The 26,267-nt window shown below is 46.4% G+C and overlaps 2 protein-coding genes across 4 annotated transcripts in view; one reads left to right on the forward strand and one right to left on the reverse strand.

Annotated features, from left to right (window-relative positions):
• stambpl1 (STAM binding protein-like 1) overlaps positions 1-16,807 on the forward strand; it is a 132,394-nt gene extending 115,587 nt beyond the window's left edge. For all 3 annotated transcript variants that reach the window (XM_072478970.1, XM_072478969.1, XM_072478971.1), the window contains one exon: positions 16,463-16,807. In XM_072478970.1, the coding sequence (XP_072335071.1) occupies positions 16,463-16,519 (57 nt within the window). In that variant the 3' untranslated portion in view covers positions 16,520-16,807. The remainder of the gene's footprint in view (positions 1-16,462) is intronic.
• A 1,952-nt stretch (positions 16,808-18,759) lies between these two features.
• On the reverse strand, positions 18,760-26,051 carry acta2 (actin alpha 2, smooth muscle). The gene is made up of 8 exons (XM_072478972.1): positions 25,912-26,051; positions 25,013-25,141; positions 24,736-24,846; positions 23,629-23,713; positions 23,382-23,543; positions 22,470-22,661; positions 21,680-21,861; positions 18,760-19,082 (listed from the first exon to the last, which is right to left on the reverse strand). The coding sequence occupies exons 1-8, from the start codon at positions 26,038-26,040 to the stop codon at positions 18,939-18,941; spliced, it is 1,134 nt and encodes a 377-aa protein (XP_072335073.1). The 5' UTR covers positions 26,041-26,051; the 3' UTR covers positions 18,760-18,938.
• Positions 26,052-26,267: the final 216 nt, after the last annotated feature.

The raw sequence follows: 26,267 nt of genomic DNA on the forward strand, positions 1-26,267 counted from the left end.
AAATTGAAAGAAGAACAAGTAAATTACTGGGTCACATGGAAGGAATGTTTTGAGCCTTGAATGGGGAGATAGGAGGAGCAAACAGGACAGGGTGTTGCATTTCCTGTACTCGTATGGGAAGGTGCTGTGGAAAGGAAAGGGGGTGTTGGGGGTGATTGAGGAGTGCACCAGGTATCACAGAGAATAGTCCCTTCAGACTGCTGAAAGGGAATTGGAATATGTGTATGATGGTAGTATCATGCTGGCGATGGTGGTGGATGGTCCATCCAATGTGCAGGCTGATGAGGAATCATATTGTGGTTCTGGGAGGGAGGACAACGAATAAGAGAAGACATGCAGGAAATTGAACAGACATGATCGAACACACTGTCAACTAAGGTGGGGGGCCAATCCTTACTTAAAGGAAAGGAAGACTTGCTTTTATTTCTTTCAATTTAGCACACTATATATTCGCAGTGCAGTCCCATGTACACTGGAGAATCCAAATCTAAATTGGATGGCTGTTGTGTGGAGCACCTTTGCTCTGTCTGGAATGAGCCCAGCCTTATGGTTACGTGTCATTGTATTTCTCTGCCTCTCCCACTCACCTGACTGAGATTGTGGAAGGGGTAGCTATCGGGTGTGACTGCATTGTCCTGGATGGTATCCCGCTTTTAAAAAAAATCTTTCTATTCTCCACATTTTTAACGTTTTCATCAAAAAAACAACAAAAGAAAAACAACTGTAAAAACGAACATTATAACAATCCTCCAGAAACAACCCCCCCCTCAATATACAATCCAGTACATCAATTGGTGCTTTCCAGGTAAAAGTTAACAATGAAACAGTAAACTCAACCCCCACTTAATGTTCAATGGCAACCAGTTCCCAAAAGTGCATAATAAGCAATTCCCATGAATTGTAGTGCCCCTCCTTCAACCCTCTTAGCTCAAATTTCACCTTCTCAAGAGTGAGACATTTGAGTCGGTCCCCCCATTAAGCCGAGGCACAGGGTGAAGAAGCTGACTTCCACCCCACCAGGACCTGCCTCCGGGTATCAGTGAGGCGAAGGCTAAAACACCTGTCCCCGAATCTGCCTGCAGCTTGGGCTGGTTCGACACCCAGAAAATGATGTCTAAGGGACCCGGTTCCAAGTTCACATGTAATACTCCGAGATGATACTAAAGACCTCCCTCCAATACAGAACTGGCGAGGTCATAGAAGGCAGAGAGTAGCAATGGAAGGGTGCTTTTCTGATTGGAGGGCTAGTGGTGTTCCGCAGGGTTCAATGCTGGGACCTTTGCTGTTCATAGTATATATAAATGATTTGGAAGAAAATGTAACTGGTCCGATTAAGTTTCCGGACGACACAAAGGTTGGTGGAATTGCGGATAGCGATGAGGACAGTCAGAGGATACAGCAGGAATTAGATCGTTTGGAGACTTGGGCAGAGAGATGGCAGGTGGAGCTTAATCCGGACAAATGTGAGGTAATGCATTTTGGAAGGTCTAATACAGGTAGGGAATATACAGTGAATGGTAGAACCCTCAAGAGTCAGAGAGATCTAGGTGTACAGGTCCACAGGTGACTGAAAGGGGCAACACAGGTGGAGAAGGTAGTCAAGAGGGCAGTACGGTGGCGCAGTGAGGTAGCCCTGCTGCCTCACGGCACCGAGGTCCCAGGTTCAATCCCGGCTCTGGGTCACTGTCTGTGTGCACATTCTCCCCGTGTGTGCATGGGTTTCGCCCCCACAACCCAAAGATATGCAGGATAGATGGATTGGCCACGCTAAATTGACCCTTAATTGGAAAAAATGAATTGGGTACTCTAAATTTATTTTAAAAAAATTTTTTTAAAAAAAGAGTAGGTAGTCAAGAAGGCATACGGCATGCTTGCCTTCATTGGCCGGGGCATTGAGTATATAAATTATCAAGTTATGTTGCAGCTGTATAGAACCTTAGTTAGGCCACACTTGGGAGTATAGTGTTCAATTCTGGTCGCCACACTACCAGAAGGATGTGGAGGCTTTAGAGAGGGTGCAGAAGAGATTTACCAGGATGTTGCCTGGTATGGAGGGCATTAGCTATGAGGAGCGGATGAATACATTTGGTTTGTTCTCACTGGAACGAAGGAGGTTGAGGGGCAACCTGATAGATGTCTACAAAATTATGAGAAGCATAGACAAAGTGGATAGTCAGAGACTTTTTCCCAGGGTGGAGGGGTCAATTACTAGGGGGCATAGGTTTAAGGTGTGAGGGGCAAGGTTTAGAGGAGATGTACGAGGCAGGTTTTTTACACAAGAGGTAGTGGGTGCCTGGAACTCGCTACCGGAGGAGGTGGTGGAAGCAGGGATGAAAGTGACGTTTAAGGGGCATCTTGACAAATACATGAATAGGACGGGAATAGAGGGATACGGACCCCGGAAGTGTAGATGATTTTAGTTTAGTCGGGCAGCATGGTCGGCACGGGCTTGGAGGGCCGAAGGGCCTGTTCCTATTCTGTACTTTTCTTTGTTCTTTGTTCTAATACCTCTCCAGCTTCGGACAGGACCAAAACATATGTACATGGTTTGCGGGACCCCTCCCACATCGTTTACAAACATCCTCCATTCCCTCGAAGAGCCGACTCATCCTCACCTTCGTGAGGTGTGCCCTTTACACGACCTACAGCTGTATCAGCCCCTTGCGCAGGAAGTTGAAGCGTTCACTCTTCGTAGCACCTCACACTACAAACCTTCTTCCATTACCTTGCCCAACTAGGGGCTGGTATATCACAGTGGGCTAAATAGCTGGCTTGTAAAACAGACCCAGGCAGGCCAGCAGCGCGGGTTCAATTCCCGTACCGACCTCCGCGAACAGGTGCCGGAATGTGGCAACTAGGGGCTTTTCACAGTAACTTCATTTGAAGCCTACTTGTGACAATAAGCGATTTTCATTTTCATTTTCAACTCTTCGTCCCACTTGACCTTAATCCCTTCCATGGACACCCTGTCCTCCTCCAGAATTATCCCATAAATCGCCGACACCCACACCCTTCTCTAATCCCCCTGCCTTCAATACCTCTTCCAACAACGAGGGGGCTGGTGCTATCGGGAAGCTTGGGATCTCCTTCTTTGTAAAGTCTCGGAGCTGCAAGTACCAAAACCATCCTCCTTGCCCCAGTCCATACTTCTCCCCCAACTCTTCTAAACACGCAAAACGTCCCCCCAGCAACAGGTCTTTTAATACCCCCTCTTCTCCCATCTCCGAAGCCTCCCCAGTTCAAACCTATCATTTCCCCCTGATTGGCATCTCCCCTGACTCAGCCCCAACTTAAAGTGCCGCCTCAGCTGTCTCTAAATCTTCAGATTTTCCACCACTACCGGACTCTTGGAGTATTTGCCCCCCCCCCTGCCTGCCGCCCTCTGCAGGACCACCTTCCTGACCCTAGCTAACTCTGCCCCCCCTCCCTTCCAATCACCATCCTCCCCACCATCCCCACCAGGTAAACGAGGTGACCAATTTGTCCACCTCCCCGAAGAATGTCTTTGGTAAAAAGACCAGCAGGCACTGAAATAAAAATAAAAATCGCAGCAGCACTTTCATTTTAATGGCCCGCCAATGCCAGAAGGAGGTTGTCCCACCTTGCCAAGTCCACCTTCACCCTCCCCACCAAACCAGTAAAATTGCACCTGCACCCCCAGGTACATGAAGTGCGCTGCTGCCCTGCGAAATGGCAGCCCCCCCACTCCCACCCCCACCCCTGGCTGGGACACCACAAAAAACGCACTCTCCTCCAATTTTACTTATATCCTAAACACGACACAAATCTTTGGAGAAGTCCCATTATGTTCCACACCAACGCAATCGACTCTGAGACATAAATCAATAAATCGTCCGCGTACAAAGACACCCAATGTTCCACCCCCCCCCCCCCCCCACCCCCATCCCGCACTAACCCCTTCCACAGACCCAAACTTCTCAAAGCGATGGCCAATGGCTCTATCACTAATGCAAATAGCAGGGGGAATATAGGACACCCCTGTCTGCAGAGCAAAGTACCCCAAACTCATGTTGTTTGTGCGGACACTCGCCATTGGTTCCCTATATAGTAGCCATATCCATGCCGTAAATCTTGGCCCAATCCCAAATCTCTCTAGGACTGCCATCAAGTACCCCCACTCTACCCGATCAACGCCTTTCCTGCATCTAGTGCCACCACCATCTCCTTTCCCTCGGCCGGATTGATGATTACATTTATTAACCTCCTAATGTTCAAAAATAGCTGCCTTCCTTTTGCAAACCCCGTCTGGTCCTCTCCTATCACCTTCGGAAGGCACCCCTCCAACCTAGCCACCAGTACCTTCGCCAGTATCTTTGCACCCACATTCAGTAGCGATATAGGCCTATACGACCCCCACTGCGTCGGATCCTTGTCTTTCTTTAACAGCAGGGAGATCGAAGCTTGCCCCAAAGTTGTGGTAGCACCCCCTTCTCTATCGCCTCCTCAAACATCTCCAGCATCAGCAGCGTTAATTTGTATTTGAACTTCTTATAATACTCCACTGGGAACCCATTTGGCCCTGCCTTCCACCATTACATCTTCCCAATTGCCTCCTTTACCTCGTGTTCCCCAACCAACCCCTCCAATCTGGCTCTATATTCCTCCTCCAGCCTTGGATACTCCAACCGGTCCAGGATACTCCAACCCGCTCTCTCATCCCTTGTTCCTTTCCCGGTGGCTCTTACTTATGTAGCTTTTCATAAAGCTCCTCAAACACTATTTATGTGCTTTGGAGCAACCACCAATTTCCCCGTCCTATCTCGCACCTGGACTATCTCCTTCGCCGCCGCCTCCCTTCGAAGTTGGCCTGCCTTTGTTCCCTATTCATTAATCGCTCCCCTCACCCATCACAGTTGGCGTACCATCTTCCTCGAAGACAACCGGTCCAAACTAGCCTGGAGCTCCCTCCTTCTTGCCAAAAGTGCCGGATCTGCAACCCCAGCGTATCTCATGTCCACCTCCAACATCAGCCTTTAAAGCTCCTCCCTCTCTTCTTTATCCACCTTTGCTATAAATGATATCACATCCCCCCTCACTACTGCCTTCAGGACTTCCCATGTCACCGCCTGTTATACTCCTCTTGTACAGTTATATCCTACGTACTCCTCAATCGTTTTCCCAATCTTCTCACAGAAGCTTCAGTCCCCCAACAACCCTGCGTCCATTCTCCACCGGGGCCTCTGAGCTATCCCCCCCTCTCCAGGACCACCCAGTGCAGCACATGGTCTGAAATCACTATCGCCGAGTACTCTGATCCCCTAATCCCAGTCACCAACACCTTCACTACCACGGAAGGTCTATCCTCGAATATACTTTGTGAACCGAGGAGAAGAACGAATACTCCAGCTCCCTCGGGTGCAAGAACCTCCACGGGTCCACTCCTCCCATCTCCCTCATGAGCCCGGTCAGCGGTTTCTTCCCCCCCCCTCCCCCAACTGGGCAAGCGAGCGCGGCTGCGACCTGCCCATCCTTGGTTCTGGCACCATTTTCCAATCCCCTCCCACTATTAGCGTGAGTATAAGTCCGGGATGACCCCGAACACCTTCTTCACAAATCTTGCATCATCCCAGTTAGGTCCATACACACTTGCCAGCGCCACCAATCTCCCCTCCAACATCCCTGTTACTATTACATATCTTCCCCCTGGTCCGCCACAACCATCTCCATCTGGAACTTCGCCCTCTTACCAAAAAATACCACTACCTCCTGGGCCCTACTGTTGAACCCTGAGTGAAACACTTGGCTCACCCAGCCCTTCCTGAGCCTCACCTGGTCCTTCACCTCCAGGTGGGTCTCTTGTAACATGGCAATGTCGACCTTTAAGCTTTTTAGATGCACAAACAATCTTGATCTCTTCACTGCCCCCTCCAAATCCCTCACGTTCCACGTTACTATTCTGACTGTGCCCCCTCCCCCCACCCCTATCTATCCGCCATCCTCATAACTCCGGGCCTTGCCCAATGGGCCTGGCCCTCCCCAACCCTTTGTTGCCATTGAACCCCTCCCCCCTCCCAGAACTCCCCCCATCCACTTCCTCTCAAAAACACCTCCCCCAGGCCCATCGGAACCTGTTCGACCAGGCTCCAACAACTACAAATTCCTTTCAAACCAACAAACTCAGTGCAAACACACAAACCCCAGAAAACCATCATTGTCAAACAAATCGCAATGCCTAGCCTATCCAAACAGGCACTTCACACCCTTTGATCACATAATAATAATAATCTTTATTGTCACAATGAAATGACTGTGAAAAGTCCCCACATTCCAGCACCTGTTCGGTACACAGAGGGAGAATTCAGAATGTCCAAATTACCTAACAGCACGGCTTTCGGGACTTGTGGGTGGAAACCGGAGCACCCGGAGGAAACCCGCGCAGACACAGGGAGAATGTGCAGACTCCGTACAGACACAGACCCTAGCTGGGAATCGAACCCGGGACCCTGGCGCTGTGAAGCGACAGTGCTAACCACTGTGCCACCATGCTGCCCAACATATACCAACATGAAATAGAAAATAGAATTGTATACAATCTTAAACCCCCTACTCTTAGGCCAACATTCCTCAGTCCCAGTTCTCATTTCTGCCCAGTCCTTCTGCCTTCACAAAAGCCTCCATGGTCTCGAAATAAAAGTCTTTTGAGTTGTAGGTCACCCTCAACTTTGCTGGATACACCACCCCAAACCGCCGCCAATGCCTTCACTCGACCGAAGGCCGCTCGCCAACTCCATAGTTAATTCCTGGTATACGCGTATACCAGCTCCAGCCCACTGCACCTCCCGTTTTTGCTTCGCCCAACTCAGGACCTTCTCCTTCATTCGCCTTTGGTTTAGGCCTCAACGACTGATGAGCCCGATCCAGTTCATATGGGGGGGGGCATACCCACTTCCCCAGCAGCTCCGCCAACATCTTGGCAAAGTATTCAGTCGGTCTCGGGCTCTCCACCCCTTCAGGCATACCCATGATTCTTAAGTTCTTCCACCTAGATCTGTTTTCCAGGTCTTCCACCTTCGCTCTCAGACCTTTGTTTGCCTCGACCACCCTCTGCAGCTCCTCACTCATTCAGGTGAGCTGATCGTTGTGTTGTGACAAGGCCTCCTTCACCCCCTTCAGCTTCTCACCCTGCTCCCACATCTCAGCCGATGTCTTCGATGCCGCCGACTTCACCGGGGCAATCGCCTCCTCCACCAGCACCTTCAATGCTGCCATCATTTCCTTCCTCATCACCTCCATGTGCTGAGCAAACTGTTTTTCAAATTCCAAAACAATCACCTCGGTCATCTTCTCTGCTGTGAAGGGCGAGGCCCCACCCAGCGACCCAGCCTCCGCCATCTTTCCTGCTGCCATGCTGACCCTTTCGCTTGATGGCGAACCTTTACTCGCCCCCTTCTTCCCGGGGCCTTCTTTTGAGTTTTAGACATCCCCCTCCCTCCTTATGTCTTCCTGCACCTGTTTTAAAAAAAAATCAAGACTCACGCAGGACCTACCCAATGTGCAACTTCCTCCTGCATGCCACTACCGGAAGTCCGTCAAGCCTCTTGAGTGTTGTTGGAGCTGCACATATCCAGGCAAGTGGAGAGTATTCCATCACACTCCTGATTTGTATCTTGTAGATGGTAGACAGGCTTTGTGGAGTCAGGAGGTGAGTTACTCACCACAGAATTCCCACCCTCTGACCTCTTTTAGGCACGGTATTTATATACTGGTCCAAGTTAATTTCTGATCAATGGTAATCCCCAGGGATTCGGCGATCATAACACCAATAAATTTTTAAAAATTAATTTACGAGATGTGGGCATCACTGACTAGGCCAACATTGATTGCCCATCCTTAATTGCCCTTGAGAAGGTGGTGGTGAGCTGCCTTCTTGAACCGCTGCAGTCCATGTGGTGTACACAAGCCCATAGTGCTCTTAGGGAGAGTTCCAGGATTTCGACCTAATGAGAATGAAGGAATGGTGATATATTTCCAAGTCAAGATGGTGAGTGACTTGACGGGGAACTTCTAGGTGGTGCTGTTTCCACGTGTCTGCTTCTGGATGGTAACTGTTATGGGTTTGGAATGCTTTGCCTAATGAGTCTTGGTGAGTTCCTGCAGTGCATCCTGTAGATGGATGTCACTGTGCGTCAGTGGTGGAGGGAGTGAATATCAGAGTGCCAATCAAGCGGTCTGCTTTGTCCTGGATGGTGTCAAGCTTCTTCGGTGTTTTTACAGCTATACTCCACCAGGCTAGTGGAAAATATTCCATTGCACTCCAGGGGCTGAATTCCCCACCGCCGGGATGCTCGGGGGCTTCCCGCCGGCGTGGGGCTGCCCCACAATGGGAGACCCCATTGACCAGCCGGCGAAACGGAGCATCCCACTGGCATGCTGTGTTTTTGAAAACTCACCACTATTCTTAGAAGTCCCCCTATACCAAAAAGGGCCGACATTCTAAATGGTGAGCAGGGATTCTCACTCCCCGACTCCGATGCAATCTTCAGTGGGTGCTATTCAGGTGAAACTATATTTTCAAGTTATCCCCCGGTATAACCCATACCTTCACCGAAGATTTAATCTACTTACCCCTCAGTAGCATTGATATCCTGGGTCTTGCATTGCTAAGTAAGTAAAGTAGGCTAATAACCACTGTTTCAGGTTAAAACCTTTAAGTTATTTTATTATATATTTCTTTTCTTTTTAAAAGATGCAATCACTGCCTTTACAGGAAAGTAAAAAGATCTTGCTTCTGGATCCGTCTGGTTGGTTGAAGGGACCTTCAGGCCCAACTTGACAATCAATCTTCTTTAAAGTCTGGTCTTCTTTAGATGTATTCGCTGGTTAGCTCAGTTGCTATGTCCTATCTTTCCCATGTACCGAGTTGTGAGAGCTGGCTCTGCTGGCTGTCTCTGAGCTGACTCTGCCTACTCTTTAAATTCTAGTCTTCCTTAGATGTATTAGCTGTTTTAGCTCGGCTGCTTTGCGCTGTCTCTTTCCCATGGCCGAGCTGACTGTAATCTGACTCTGAACTGCTTGTTCCTTCTCTGCTTCTCTCTCTCTCCCTCTGAGTTCTGGTTCTGGGTAGTTCCTGCTCTGGTTTCTAGGTTTATATATTTTTCTTTTTTAAAAAAAAAATATATATTTTATTCAAACATTTTTGACCAAACAAAACAATACAAAGGTTTCCTTTTTTTGACAATGAAACAGTATAAATAACAGTGGCCATTTTAACAAATAAATAAATAATAGGTAAACTAAATGGCAATTGCCATATCAAAAATAATAACTCTCCAAAAATAAAATCGAGCAATCCAGTATACATAACCTGGTACAAATATCTATACACAAACATCCCTGAGGACCCGCCCGGGCCCTCCTCCCCCCCCCTCCCTCCCCCCTGGGTTGCTGCTGCTACCTTCCCATTTCCTTTATCGTTCTGCGAGGTAGTCAATGAACGGTTGCCACCGCCTGGTGAACCCTTGAGCCGAACCCCTTAGTGCGAACTTTATCCGTTCTAGTTTTATAAACCCTGCCATGTCATTTATCCAGGTCTCCATGCCCGGGGGTTTGGCTTCCTTCCACATAAGCAATATCCTTCGCCGGGCTACTAGGGACGCAAAGGCCAAGACATCAGCCTCTTTCGCCTCCTGCACTCCCGGCTCTTCTGCAACCCCAAATATAGCCAACCCCCAGACTGGTTCGACCCGGACCCCCACCACCTTCGAAAGCACCTTTGCCACCCCCACCCAGAACCCCTGCAGTGCCGGACATGACCAAAACATGTGGGTGTGGTTTGCTGGGCTTCTCGAGCATCTCCCACACCTATCCTCTACCCCGAAGAATTTACTGAGCCTTGCTCCGGTCATATGCGCCCTGTGCAAAACCTTGAATTGTATCAGGCTTAGCCTGGCGCACGAGGACGAAGAGTTTACCCCTCTTCAATCTCTTCCCCCAGCTCTTCTTCCCATTTTCCCTTCAGCTCATCCACCATGATCTCCCCCTCGTCCCTCATTTCCCTGTATATATCCGACACCCTACCATCCCCCACCCATGTCCCTGAGATCACTCTATCCTGAACCTCCTGCGTCGGGAGCTGCGGGAATTCCCTCACCTGTTGCCTCGCAAAAGCCCTCAGTTGCATGTACCGAAATGCATTCCCTTGGGGCAACCCATATTTTTCCGTCAGCGCTCCCAGACTCGCAAACGTCCCGTCTACGAACAGATCTCTCAGTTGCACAACCTCAGCTCTCTGCCATGCTCCAAATCCCCCATCCATTCTCCCCGGGACAAACCTATGGTTATTTCTTATCGGGGACTGCACCGAGGCTCCTGTCCTTCCCCTATGTCGTCTCCACTGCCCCCAAATTTTTAGTGTTGCCACCACCACTGGACTTGTGGTGTATTTCTTCGGGGAGAACAGCAACGGCGCCGTCACCATTGCTTGTAGGCTGCTTCCCTTCAGGACGCCGTCTCCAATCTCTTCCACGCCGCTCCCTCCCCTTCTCCCATCCACTTACACACCATTGAGATATTGGCGGCCCAGTAGTATTCACTTAGGCTCGGTAGTGCCAGCCCCCCCTATCCCTGCTACGCTGCAAGAACCCCCTCCTCACTCTCGGGGTCTTCCCGGCCCACACAAAACTCATGACACTTTTCTCAATTCTCTTGAAAAAAGCCTTCGTGACCATCACTGGAAGGCACTGAAACACAAAGAGGAATCTCGGGAGGACTACCATTTTGACCGCCTGCACCCTACCCACCAGTGACAGGGGCACCATGTCCCATCTCTTAAAATCCTCCTCCATCTGTTCCACCAATCTTGTTAAATTAAGCCGGTGTAAGGTTCCCCAACTCCTGGCTATCTGAATCCCTAAGTACCGGAAATCTCTTGTTACCTTCCTCAGCGGTAAGTCATCTATTCCCCTGCTCTGCTCCCCCGGATGCACCACAAACAACTCACTCTTACCCATATTCAGTTTGTACCCCGAAAATTCCCCAAACTCCCTAAGTGTCTGCATTATCGCAGGCATCCCCTCCACTGGGTCCGCAACATACAGCAATAAATCATCTGCATACAAGGATACCCGGTGTTCTTCTCCTCCCCTGAGCACTCCCCTCCACTTCCTGGAGCCCCTCAGTGCTATGGCCAGGGGCTCAATCGCCAGTGCAAACAGTAACGGAGAAAGGGGACACCCCTGCCTCTTCCCTCTATGAAGACGGAAGTAATCAGACCTCTGTCAGTTCGTGGCCACGCTCGCCACCGGGGCCCTATACAGCAGCTGTACCCATCCAATATACCCTTCTCCAAAACCAAATCTCCTCAGCACCTCCCACAGATAATCCCACTCCACTCTGTCAAATGCTTTCTCGGCGTCCATCGCCACCACTATCTCCGCCTCCCCCTCTGGTGGGGGCATCATCATTACCCCTAGAAACCTCCATATGTTCGGGTTCAGCTGTCTCCCCTTAATGAACCCAGTTTGATTCTCGTGGACCACCCCCGGGACACAGTCCTCTATCCTCATCGCCATCACCTTGGCCAGGAGGTTAGCATCTACATTTAAAAGGGAAATGGGCCTGTAGGACCCACACTGCAGCGGGTCTTTTTCCTTCTTCAAAAGGAGCGATATCGTTGCCTCCGACATAGTCGGGGCAGCTGCCCCCTTTCCCTAGCCTCATTAAAGGTTCTCGTCAAAAGCAGGGCCAGTAAGTCCATATACTTCCTATAAAATTCCACCGGGAATCCGTCCGGTCCCGGGGCCTTCCCCGCCTGCATGCTCCCAATCCCTTTTATCACCTCCTCCATCTCAATCTGTGCTCCCAGTCCCGCCCTCTCCTGCTCCTCCACCTTAGGGAATTCCAGCTGATCCAAGAATCACATCATTCCCTCCTTCCCTTCCGGAGGCTGAGCCTTATATAACCTCTCATAAAATGCCTTGAACACCCCGTTCACCCTCTCCGCTCCCCGTTCCATCTCTCCCTCCTCATCTCTCACCCCACCTATCTCCCTCGCTGCTCCCCTCTTCCTCAATTGGTGGGCCAGTAGCCAACTCGCCTTCTCTCCATACTCATACTGTACACCCTGTGCCCTCCTCCACTGTGCCTCTGCCTTACCCGTGGTCAGCAGGTCAAATTCCACATGCAGCCTTTGTCTTTCCCTGTACAGTCCCTCCTCCGGTACCTCCGCATTTTGCCTGTCCACCCTCAGGAGTTCTTTCAGGAATCGCTCCCTTTCTTTACCCTCTTGCTTCCCTTTATGTGCCCTTATGGATATCAGTTCCCCTCTAACCACCGCCTTCAACGCCTCCCAGACCACTCCCACCTGAACCTCTCCATTGTCATTAAGCTCCAAGTACCTTTCGATGCACCCCCTCACCCTTAAACATACCCCCTCATCCGCCAATAAGCCCATATCCATTCTCCAGAGTGGGTGCTGTTCTTTTTCCTCTCCTACCTTCAGGTCTACCCAATGTGGAGCGTGGCCCGAAATAGCTATGGCCGTGTATTCCGTCCCTGTCATCTTTGGAATCAGTGCCCTTCCCAAGACAAAAAAGTCTATCCGTGAGTATACTTTGTGGACATGGGAGAAAAATGAGAACTCCTTACTCCTAGGCCTACAAAATCGCCAGGGGTCTACCCCTCCCATCTGCTCCACGAAGTCCTTGAGCAACCTGGCCGCTGCTGGCCTCCTCCCGGTCCTGGACCTCGATCGGTCCAGCCCTGGATCAAGCACCGTATTGAAGTCTCCCCACATTACCAACTTTCCCGCCTCCAGGTCCGGGATACGTCCCAACGTACGCCTCATAAAATTTGCATCATCCCAGTTCGGGGCATATACGTTCACCAGAACCACCGCCTCCCCTTGCAATCTGCCACTCACCATCACATATCTACCCCCACTATCCGCCACTGTGGTCTTTGCCTCAAACAGTACCCGTTTCCCCACTAAGATAGCCACCCCCCTGTTCTTCGCATCCAAACCCGAATGAAACACCTGCCCCACCCATCCTTTACGTAGCCTGACCTGGTCTATCAGTTTCAGATGCGTCTCCTGCAACATAACCACATCTGCCTTTAATTTCTTTAGGTGTGCGAGTACCCGTGCTCTTTTAATCGGCCCGTTCAGCCCTCTCACGTTCCACGTGATCAGCCGAGTTGGGGGGCTCTTTACCCCCCCCCTTGTCGACTAGCCATCCCCTTTTTTAACCCAGCTCCTCACCCGGTTCCCACGTACCCGTGTATCCCCCCGACGGCGCCCTCACGCCTCGACCACCCCATCCCATAACAGCTCCCCCTTCTCTTTAGCAGCAGCAACACAGTTAACCCCCCCCCTCTGCTAGATCCCTTTCCAGTGTAGTTGCACCCCCCATGTTGCTCCCAGAAGTCAGCGAACTCTGGCTGACCTCGGCTTCCCCCCTTGTCCTCGGCCCCCACTGTGCGAGGCCCCCTCCTTCCTGCGTCCCTGTTCCCGCCATAATTACCATAGCGCGGGAACAAAGCCCGCGTTTCCCACTCGGCCCCGCCCCTAATGGCCGGCGCCCACAGTTCCTCATACTCTTTCCCCCCCCCCCAACATGGGGAAGAGAGAAAAGTTACAGGATCGCAAGATTAACAAATTGAAAAATAAATTTTTCCTCGCCCCACATAATCACCCCACCACTTTGTCCCAAAAGTTCTTTCTCTCGCCAAACTATTCCAGCTTCTCGTCCACAATGAATGTCCACACCTCTTCTGCCGTCTCAAAGTAGTGGTGCTTCCCTTGGTGTGTGACCCACAATCTCGCCGGTTGTAACATTCCAAACTGGATCTTTTTGTGAAGCACCGCCTTAGCCCGATTAAAATTTGCCCTCCTCTCGCCACCTCCGCACTCCAATCCTGGTATACGCGGATCACCGCGTTCTCCCACCTACAGCTCCGAGTTTTCTTCGCCCATCTGAGGACCGTCTCTCTGTCATTATAGCGGAGAAACCTCACCACTATAGTTCGAGGTATTTCTCCAGCCCTCGGTCTTCGCGCCAAAACTCGATAAGCTCCCTCCACCTCCAAAGGGCCCGTCGGGGCCTCCGATCCCATTAGCGAGTGAAGCATCGTGCTCACATATGTCCCGACGTCCGCCCCTTCTGCGCCTTCGGGAAGACCCAGAACCCTTAAATTCTTCCTCCTCGAATTATTCTCCAGTACTTCCAGCCTTTCCACACACCTTTTATGCTGTGCCTCGTGCGTCTCTGTCTTCACCACCAGGCCCTGTATTTCGTCTTCATTTTCAGCAGCCTTTGCCTTCACAACCCGAAACTCCTGCTCTTGGGTCTTCTGCTCCTCCTTTAGCCCTTCAATCGCCTGTAATATCGGGGCCAACAGCTCCTTCTTCAGCTCTTCCACACAGCGCCGCAGGAACTCTTATTTGTCCGGGCCCCATAACAAACGGCCACCTTCCGACCCCATCTTGCTTTGAGCTTGCCTTCCTTGCCGCTGCTCCAGAGGATCCTCCGCAATCCGGCCGCTGTCCTCTCCCTTATCCATGCGTGTCCGGGGGGTTCCCTTCTGGTTTACCGCACAGTGTTTTTGGCCGTTTAAATTGCCGTTGGGGCTCCTATTAAGAGCCCAAAAGTCCGTTCCACCGGGAGCTGCCGAAACGTGCGACTTAGCTGGTCATCGCCGCACCCGGAAGTCGGTTTATATATTTTTCTAACAGTTATTAAGTTTTTATGACGTTATTGTAAAGTAACATTTTTCACTTTGATTGTAAAAAGTATCTTTGATCTAAACTTTCTAATCCAACTAAGTATTCATTTTGACATGACCTTATCTCATAGATCTGATTACATTGTGTCCTTTGTGATGTTCAAAATGCTTTTGTTTCAATAGAGGTGTGAATTTTAATTCCTGTCATTTCTATAGTTTTATTTTCCAATTGCGTCCTCAGCTCATAATTTTGACTTTGATTTTGGCTTTAAATTATGTTTCTCGTAGACTGATAGTCTCCAGTTTTCTTTAATTTACCTGGTATTAGCAAATTTTCACACTTAGAATTGTCACCAAATTCAACTGAACCTCATCCATGCTTTTCCAGATGCTTACTAAGATAGTTACTTTCAATGAAGGTGTGAGCCATTGTTTTTGGCTTCATTCAAAATCCTGTTTGTCTTGTTTGCTAAGCCTGCTTGACCAAGGATATCTCCATTTTACAATCCTTTCCTAGCAGCTGCTGTTAACCCTTTGTGGGATCTTTCCCTGTATCCTCTCATCTTTCTCTCAGACCAGATATTGCCAGACTTCCATGTTTCAAATGACACATCTTTCCATATTTTCAATAACAGCTGAACCAGAAATGTGGCGGGCCGGAGAATCTAGCCCCTGATTTGTGCTTTGTAGATGGTGGACAGGCTTTGGGGAGTCAGGGGATGAGTTACCTAGTGCATGATTTCTAGCCTCTGACCTGCTCTTGTAGCAACAGTATTTATATACTGGCTGAGGTCAGTTCCTGATCAATGGTAACCCCCAGGATGTTGATAGTGGGGGATTCAGTGATAGTAATGCCATTGAATGTCAAGTTGTGATGATTAGATTCTCTTTTGTTGGAGATGATCACTTGTGTGGCGTAAATGTTACTTGTCGTCACTTGTCAGCTCAAGCTGACCAAGATATTGACCAGGCCTTTCTGTGTATGGTAAGAAGTCTTACAACACCACACCTGGAGTATTGTGTTCAGTTTTGGTCGCCTTTTCTGAAAAAGGATGTACTGGCGCTGGAGGGTGTGCAGAGGAGAGTCACTAGGTTAATCCCAGAGTTGAGGGGGTTGGATTACGAGGAGAGGTTGAGTAGACTGGGACTGTACTCATTGGAATTTAGAAGACTGCTGGGGATCTTATAGAAAAATGTAAATTTATGAAGGGGATAGGATCGATGCGGGGAGTAAATTTATGAAAGGGATAGATGCGGGGAGATGCAGGTGAAAGCAGAACTAGGGGGCATAGCCTCAAAATAAGGGGAAGTAGATTTAGGATTGAGTTTAGGAGGAACTTCTTCACCCAAAGTGTTGTGAATCTATGGAATTCCCTGCCCAGTGAAGCAGTTGAGGCTCCTTCATTAAATGTTTTCAAGATAAAGATAGATAGTTTTTTGAGGAATAAAGAAATAAAAGGTTATGGTGTTCGGGCGGGAAAGTGGAGCTGAGTCCACAAAAGATCAGCCATGATCTCATTGAATGATGGAGCAGGCTCGAAGGACCAGATGTTCTCCTCCTGCTCCTAGTTCTTATGTTCTTATGTAAATCGTGAAGCACCCACATAATGAGTAATGAAATTCATTATGCAAATAAAAGACTGAAAAGTTGAAGAAATACGTCATGTTCAGTGAGAGTATTGCTGCGGAGGATATTTTGCTTGTTTAATACTGCTTTGTTTATTACAGTACTGTATGAACAGAAACATACATGTAAAACTCATGACCGATTCTCTTTCAGACTTGCAAACACATCGTTGTGAAAGATACGAATATAGTCATCATGGACATGAGGTGACAACATGAGCCTACTGGAATCTTTATAAATTATTTCCATTGTAAGAATAAACAATATGTTGATTTCAAGTTTTTATGACCAGTTACAGCCAACTGGATTATTTAACACTTTTTTTGTACATTCAGGTTAAATAAAGTATACCGGTGTTAATATTTCTTTTTGAAATGCACCAAGTATTTCACATGTATAATGTGAAATTACAAATGCTAGTTATCCAAAAGAAAATGTTTATAAAATTGAACCTGAACTTCACTCAGAAGACAATAAAAGCTCTTCATTTCTTTGGTATGTGCTTTCCTCTTTTAGTTTTGGATTTAGAAGTGCAACCTAACAAAGAATAATACTGTTAAAAATGACATTTGGGATCATCATTGAACAGGGTGTTCCCTGTAATATTATCCAAGTACCATCCGATTTAAACCATCTGTTTGATCCCATGTTACCTGGGTATTACACCAAACCCATCAAGTTCCTTTTTGCAGAAAGGGGTATCTATCCAGGCCAGTGTCACCAAGAGAAACTGCTGACTGGTCACAGATGTGGATGCGGTGACACTGTTCTAGCCAGATCCACTAATCTTGGCAGTGAGTAGCTTGCATACATACACACACAATTCAAGTAAATGTACTCTGCATGTGTATGCTTAATTAATACCTATCTACCATCATTCAGTACCTAAAAACACTTGCACACTCTGCTTTCCGTCTTCCCATTTACCAACAAACCAGACAAATAAGTCGAGAGCACATGCTCAATGACCGTGTCCATTACGCATTTCTTCTTTACTAATGAGGAATGTAATTGGGCACATCAGGATTTATAATTAGTCACATGTGGCCAGGGTGGCATGATGGTGCACTGATTGGCACTGTCTCCTCCGAGGCAGCTGAGGATCCGGGTTCGATCCCTGCCCCGAGTCACTGCCCGTGTGGACGTTGCACATTCTCGCCCTGTCTGCATGGGTTTCACCCACACAACCCAAAGATGTGCAGGGTAGATGGATTGGCCACGCAAATTTTCCCCTTAATTGGAAAACGAAATTGTCACATGTGGCCAACACGTTGGTCAACACTGTTCCGCCAGCTATTCCTTTAACACATTGTTCCTATGCTCCCGTCTGAATTTATACATTCTTGTTGTAATTAATTACCTGTGAACTGAGAGAATGGGGATTTTAAAAAAACCACCAATGACCAATATTGTGCTTTTAACATATTCATTCAAGTAACAACCACTTGTGAACACAGATTCTGATTGTAGAGAGTTAGTTGGGTCTTAGTGGAAGCAGCTACTTTAGTATGCTGTAGATAGTGCATCAAATTCGTAGTGTTGATTACTTAGATAATTAGAGCAATTGCTAACTGGTTTTACAGTGTAAAAAAACTTAAAAGACACCCCATTAGTGTTTTTATTTTACTTGCAGATGATTTATTCAGGTTCAGAATGAACTTTCTTGAATAGCTTAAGGAAAAGTAACTAGTTTGAAGGAACAGTAGACACCAATGGGAATGATACTTGAATATCAATGCAGAGGATTATTATTGAATTCAATATAGAGCATTTTAAATGTACAATTTTTTATACTGAGTAATTATGGATCAAACATGGAGATTTTACTGGGCGTTACTCACACTGGCATTGTTCCCGTTTAATGAGAATAGTCTAAAGAGTTTAAGGGAACAGATTTGCAACCTTATCGTATTGTACAATCCCTTTTCTTTGATTTTCATGATACAGTATCGCTAGTCGCATATAATACTTATAACAAATCTGATTTCAATGTGATCATAATTAAGTAACTAAAAAGGTTAGCTTTCCATCTGGGCATTCCCATTGAGTTGTTTAAAAAAAAAAAATTAGACTACATTTTTCTTAACTGCACAGAACACACCTGGATTCAGCATCCCAACAGGCAACTTGAATCAAGCATCCCCTGCAACAATTTATGAATCCATAATTTTTTTAAGTCAAAGTGACTGACAGGTGTTAGTGAAAAGGAGATGTAGACGTGTTAGGAAAGTGATGATCTATCTTACATGAATCTAGCGATGGGAGGTTCTTTAATATGAAGTCAAGAGTTTCAAACCGATCTTTTAATTGAAAGATTAAACCAATAAGCCAAGATACAGCTTAAATTTTCTTTGGCATGTTTGTTTTTAGTTATATCAGACTTGTTAGCCAGCATGTTACTGAATAAATAGGTATTGGCAATGACAGGAAACACAAGACAATTGTAAATATACTGGCAGCACATTCTGACTTTATTTTAAAAATTCCCATTCATTCAGTTGAAGCTACAGCTAATGTCTAGTGACAGAGGGATGGAATGAAAACAGTAGAAAGTATGTTTTTCTAATTGCACATTCACAGTTTTCTTGTTGCAAAAAGATTCAGAAAAGACAGAAGGAGGGACGATGGTTTAAAAGCATTTGCGGTGTACAATGGATGGACCAGCCTCGTCGTATTCAGGCTTACTAATCCACATCTGCTGGAAGGTGGAGAGCGAGGCCAGGATGGAGCCACCAATCCAGACGGAGTATTTACGCTCAGGAGGAGCAATGATCTGTTATAAAAAGGCACATAACAGAATTATATTGAGATTTGTACATAATCACTTTTCAAGCACAGCTTAATCAACCAATGGACAATGTTCACCACTTTGTCTCTGAGAGAGTGGTTTCTACTGGCATTCTTATTGTACAATATTTCTCTTCCCACAAATCTTTCCTAAGTATGGAGAGGGGCCAGCTTCAGCTGACTAAGTGCATGATAGAGATCCCAGATGCCTATTGCTGTTTTTCCCTTCCTATCCATGAGGAAGTGCCTCACTCTTTGGAACTTCCCCCTGTGGACAGCGTGGGAATTACAAATACAACCCCATTTGTTGGTGCTGCTTACTGTCAGTTCTGCTCTTTGGTAACAATCCTGCCCTTTTAAGTTAAAAGGCTGCAGGTTTAAGCCCTGCTTCAAGACTTAAGACATTTACTTCCGGCTGACCTAACAGTACTGAAGGACTACTGCATTTCCAAAGGTGCTATCCTTTGGCTGAGATGTTCAAGTGATCCGACACACGGTGGATGTAAAATGCCCCCTAACACGATTCAAAGAAATGCAAAATGTGCTTTGTATCATAGCCAGTAACCAACTTTCCTCCCCGCCGCCGCCCCTCCCCCACCACCCAAACAAACCCACCCAAAAAGATTCACTGGTATTTATCTTGCAAGCTGTTTGTGGGCCCTGGCTGTGCCCTAAGTAGCTGTTGTGTTTGTCTTATGAAACAAAGGTATACCAAAGTAATCAATCAGCTGTGAAGTGCATCGTGCCAGTCTGAGGATGTGAAATGTGCTTTATAAATGTGAATTGTTTTTTTTTCACTTACACTGTGGGTGAGTTGGCACTGTAATATTGTAAGGAATATTGGTATTGCAGTTGCCCTCATTAGAAATACACATTTCTAATGCCAAGGCAGAATGAAACATTCCAATTCTCCCTACTGCACATTTTAAAAGCTATCTTCATAGTCAACCATCTTCTTTTGGAGGTAAAATCTCCAATTCCTCTTAAATAAACCTTCATGTAGCCGATCTATACAGCTGATTAAAGTGTAGCTGAATACTGGAATACTCTTCTGAACGTGTGCCATCATTACAAGGTTTACTACAGGCTGAAGTATTAGAGGAGTTGCCATCTGTTGGCTTGAGGTTGTGTTAAAAAGTGAATATTCTAACTTGCAACTGTAAAGGCTAATAAGTTTTTAAAAAACTTTGTGACAGCTAAATTGATCATTTGAATGCACCTGACAGTCAAATGCTAACATATTTTTCTGTGCCCCTTTTTATAATGTATATTTTTGCCTTTTTTGGTCACTTCCACTCTGATCTGTCAACATTATTCCCTGGCTGAGTGGTCAGGCAGCTAGGTTGCTCCTATGCTACATTTCCAGCTAGTCCTAGGAGATATATGATTCTCTCTCTCTCGCCACCTAGGGGCAAAGCATTGCTAGGGGTAAACATCAGAACTTGGGGGCAGCATGGTGGCGCAGTGGTTATCACTGCTGCCTCACGGCACCGAGGTCCCAGGTTCGATCCTGGCCCTAGGTCATTCTCCGTGTGGAGTTTCCACATTCTCCCCGTGTTTGCGTGGGTTTCGCCCCCACAACCCAAAGATGAGCAGGGTAGGTGGATTGGCTAAATTGCCCCTGAATTGGCAAAACCGAATTGGGTAATCTAAATTTATTTTTAAAAACATCAGAACTTGGCTGAATAGCCAGGTTGCGCTAATTTCTTAGCTCTCTAGGCCACTGTTCATTTCTGATATCTCCAGGTACAAAGATATTAACCAGTTTTTTTTGTTAAGAGTACGATTAAAGTTAATAGTGTAGTTTAAAAATAACAAATTTGTGGCAAATAAAAATAAATTTGTAGATTTGCTTTTAAAACTGAATCCATGTGGAATCTACACTTCTGAACTTAAATAAAATATCTATTTAATGGGAAACACACCTTATCAGTAAAAATATTTAATGTAAATCTTTAATGAATTGTGCCAAGAAACTTCTTAACATGACCTTCTCTAGAACAAGAGATTAAACTATGCTACGCACGCTTATTAAAAATAAGATAAGATAGCTGTGAAACTGAAGTACTATAAGTTTATGTAAGTCAAATAGTCAAATATTCAAGATCAGTTGAGATTGGCATTAAATAATTTACTGTTCACTCCTTTTTCAGTTTTAAATAGACACTTTGTAAGAGGATTTACCAATGGAGTGAACATTGGTGCAGCTTTGATTCCATATAGATGTATAAATATATATATTCACTCTGTAAAGTGAGTTTCTTTCTTTAAAGTGAGTATCATCTGATGTTCCTGGCAACACTCAGTTGACTATGTGGTCTTCACATTAATATGAAAATGATTGCGGCCTTGACCTGGTTTAGACACTTCACTCCTGGAAACATATCTTTCTTATCTCTTTGCCCTATATTGAGTCACTGGTCAGTGACCAGACATGCAAGAGTTATTTTACTGATGAGGTTCCACTGGCTCCTCAGCTTAGCATTTTCTTGGGAAAATTTCCATTCTGTTTGACATTACCAAGCCAGGTTAACAATGATCAGACACAAAATAACGATGTGTCATTTAATTTACTTAACTAACCTTGATTTTCATTGTGCTGGGGGCCAATGCAGTGATTTCCTTCTGCATACGGTCAGCGATACCAGGGTACATGGTGGTACCTCCAGACAGTACGTTGTTGGCATATAAATCCTTCCTGATGTCGATGTCGCACTTCATGATGCTGTTGTATGTGGTCTCGTGGATGCCTGCAGACTCCATCCCTGTCGATTAAATGTAAATCCGTAAGATTAAAAGAAGTTTTGAATTCCAAATACCCTTTGTAAAGGGTAGCTCAGTGTGCAGACTGTCGACAGAAAAATGCAAGCTTGTTGTTTGTTGAGATTTGGTGCAATCCAAGGTCACCAGTGGATTATGCAGATAGGTAAAATTGCTTTGGTTATCTTGCTACACAAATAGTTATTTCTGTGTACCTGGTAGATGCATGGCTAGGTCATTCAGTCCCTCAAATCTGTTCCTCCATTAAATTAGTTCCTGGATAATCTGTAACTCAATTCCATTTACCCATGGAAATATTTACTTCATTATACAGTAAACCGATTCAGAAGACAATACGATGGCTCTGGCTATGAGTGGCTTGCCTCTTCAGTAATGGTGTCTGAGTCAGCAGGTGTCAATGTAGAATTAGCAATAAAAGTAAATTCTAGTCCCAATTGGAGCTCATTTTTCTACTTAATTAACCGAATAATGGCAGTGATATTATCCCACACACTTGTGGTCTGAGTTACAAGCACAGCTAAACAACATTGTTTTTTTGGACTCTTTAAAGCAGTGGAATTAGCATATAACGTTTTATACAAAATCAACCCACCAATGAAAGATGGCTGGAAGAGAGTCTCTGGGCAACGGAAACGCTCGTTGCCTATGGTGATGACCTGGCCATCAGGCAGTTCATAGCTCTTCTCCAAGGAGGAAGAGGAGGCAGCAGTGGCCATCTCGTTCTCAAAGTCAAGGGCCACATAGCACAACTTCTCCTTAATATCACGGACAATCTCACGTTCAGCTGTGAATAAAAGAAAAATAGAACATCAGATTTGTCTTTCGCACCCCGTGATTTGATCTTGTGGCCACACTGAATGTACAACTGCACAGTCATGTATTTATTATGGCAAGAGGAATTTCTCCATCTCCCACTAAATCTAAAGGGGAAAGAATGATCACTGGGACATCATGTTGGAAATACACAAATGTAGTTTTTTTGTCCGTATCGGGCACTTACTGAAATTGGAGAAAATGCACCTAGAGTTCCCCTAATTACTTAATCATTTGGATCAGCTAAATCTGCACTTGCTGCAAGTTGATAACATCCATCATGATCTTCCTTAGTGTGTCGAATGCTGCTCAAGGAAGGGTTAGCACTTGCTTCTTTTATAAAATGCTTTTTGCGTCCATCTGTTAGCAGAACAGCCATGAGCATCCTGCCCAAAGACTTGGCTTTGGAGCCATCAAATAGACAACAGGGGGACGTTTGTCTTGCAGTCGCTTGGGAATGGACACTTCTAAAGTTATTCTAAGGTAGGACTTGAAATAGTCTTGGTTCATTTTGTTGTAAAAACAATTACTGATGGCCTCTCTGCATTTAAACGCCTGCCATCAGCTCCTGCTCGGCAGTCACAGGCAATCCTGTACGCTTTAATATAAAGGTTTAACGTAAAGTAAGTTACCTTCATAATAGTACCCATGCGGTGTCACTAAGAAAGTTATGCTATACGAGAAACCTTACCTGTGGTGACAAATGAATAGCCGCGTTCAGTTAGGATTTTCATGAGGTAGTCGGTGAGATCACGGCCAGCCAGATCCAGGCGCATGATGGCATGGGGTAGGGCATAACCCTCGTAGATTGGCACATTGTGGGTGACACCATCGCCAGAGTCCAACACAATACCTGCACACAATCACAGCCATCTGATCAGAAACAGCCAGAGGTCCACCCCATCTCCCAACACATGGAGGCCACTGCTCTCACTTACCTGTTGTACGGCCAGACGCGTAAAGGGACAGCACAGCCTGGATAGCAACATACATGGCCGGCACATTGAAGGTCTCAAACATGATCTGGAAATGACCACAGTTAAGAAAATGGTTAGATGGTGCTGTTACATGGGTAAATGTGTGTACATCCATTTGTTTCTCCTTTTATTTTTCCATTATCATTTTTGATTCATGGGTGATGGACATGTATCATTAAGTTAAGCAACAGAGAGAATTGGGAATTCAGAGGTTACAGGAGAGAACACTGCTACTCTCTGCTAGTTTGAACAGGGGCTTCAGACTTTTTGGCCCCAGCGAGCGAGAGATGGGGTGTGACTCAGTTTGATTGATTGGCTGGTGGCCAATGAATTCGCCAAAAGGCCGTGTTCTGCTCAGTAAAAGGTGGTGATTGGATCTTGCCTGAGGGGAATGATTTTCAGAGACGCCAGGAGCTCAGTTTGGTTCCTGGAAGCACAGGGCCAAGGTATCTCTCGCTCTCTTCATGTTTTCTTCAGAAAGACTGTGAGTGCTGTATTCCTGGAACTGCAGAGAACTTGAATGAATGAGTCTGCAGGGAAACCATTACAGGCTGCAAAGACCAGGACCCTCTCCAGAAAGGCTGTGAGTGTTGCACTTCTGAAACTACAGAGGCCTGACTGAATCTACAGTAAATCCTCTGACTGGAAGTAGAATTTGAAGAGGAGTAAGGTGCCGGAAACAACTATCTGAAACAAAAACTCTTTTTCCCTTTTACTTATTTTATAACCCACTTCTTCTCCTCTGTGTTTGCCTGCCTTGTGTGCCAAGGGCCTAAGACTTTGGGTATTTTTCTAAGAATTATTGGTAAGTCACTTATGTTGTGACTCTGGATCTAGTGGGGCTGGAATTGACCGCGCACTAGCCCGGGGTGTTATAACAAGAAACCAATGCACAAAGCTTTCATTGGGATGGGAATTGGTAGACCTAGACTTCCAACATAAGTTCCATCATCCACCCAATGTTTATTTAAGTCTATTGGGTGAGTTTTCCAAATCATCAAAGCGCAATGGAGATAGTCAAAGTGGGGGGATTAGTGATTAGGCAGTAACAATTGGGTAGTGCCATACCTGGGTCATCTTTTCACGGTTGGCCTTGGGGTTTAGGGGAGCCTCTGTGAGCAGAGTTGGATGTTCTTCAGGCGCTACACGTAGCTCATTATAAAAAGTGTGGTGCCAGATCTGTAGAAATAATGTGTGGCATTTTAAAAAGACAGCTCGCCTAGTTCATCTTAATCGATACTTTAAAATATATACATCGATAATCTTGTCTGAACATGAAGTTTTTTTACAGCCATTTCTAGCAGGGCTGATATAAGTGGATCAAGGAAGAATGTGAATGCCTTGCCTTCTCCATATCGTCCCAATTTGTAATGATGCCATGCTCGATTGGGTATTTCAGGGTCAGGATACCCCTCTTACTCTGAGCCTCGTCACCTACATAGCTGTCTTTCTGGCCCATCCCAACCATAACGCCCTGTAGAGTTAAACAGAACAAGAAGACTTCACATATATGATGAGCACACTGAAATAATGCTTGAGAATTTATAATCAAGGGAGCCAGAATACAACATGTAACAGGGAATAATTGACAAAAGTGTTGATGCAAACTTGATCTGTGGTTTTTGTTTTATAGCTACCACCAGACGTGTAATTCACAATGAATGACCATGCATGGGATAATTTATTCATCAAGCTGGTGATTTTCAGAGAATTAGACAGCATAGAAGGCCACTTGGCCCGTCATTGCCGATGCTGACTCCATGAAAGAGCTGCCAATTTAATGTCACTCCCCAGCTCCAAGAGTCTTATAAACTTTTACTTTTCAATTATATTTCAAGTTACAGATGAATCTGCTTTCCTCCATTCTATCGAGGCAGTACATCCCAGATCCCAATAACTATTGTGCATTGAAAACAATTGAAAACTATTGTGCAAATCCCCCCCAGTTGTGTATTTATGGCGAATGCCTTAAATCAGTGGCCTCCGGGCACCCTGCAGTTAATGGACACCGTCTCCCTCAGGAAACCGCGTCAGGACTGCAGAAGACGGATTGAAATCTCAATCTCAACGCGATCAGAAACCTGGTGCACATCCCGCAATGATAACATCACCAATGGAGCTGCTGTCCAGGCAGCATTTCAGTCTGCTCTTGGAGACGGCGACAGCGGGGCTGTGGGACCCTTTTTTGTATGTTTGTGTGTGTGTGCTGTGCTCTCGGACCCTGGGGTGTTGCCGGCTGCTGACCTGATGGCGGGGGCGGCCCACGATGGAGGGGAAGACCGCACGGGGGGCGTCATCCCCGGCGAAGCCAGCCTTGCACAGTCCGGAGCCATTATCACAAACCAGTGCTGTACTCTCCTCCTCGTCACACATGGTCAGTCTGTCTGCGTCTGGTGGAATAAAGGATTCTCGGTCAGAAAATGCAAGCAGGGGGGATGTATTTGTGTGCGTATAGAGCGAGATTTACACATCCTAACAATGTAATTAAATATACAAGTGTCACAGTCCTGGGCTGCACCAGAACAGGGGCAACTTGAACAATATACTTGTGAGATCTGTACAAAACATTGCAATTAAATAACGCACTCTTGCAATGAATG

Source organism: Scyliorhinus torazame, chromosome 16 (assembly GCF_047496885.1).
Source record: "Scyliorhinus torazame isolate Kashiwa2021f chromosome 16, sScyTor2.1, whole genome shotgun sequence".
NCBI lineage: Eukaryota > Metazoa > Chordata > Chondrichthyes > Carcharhiniformes > Scyliorhinidae > Scyliorhinus > Scyliorhinus torazame.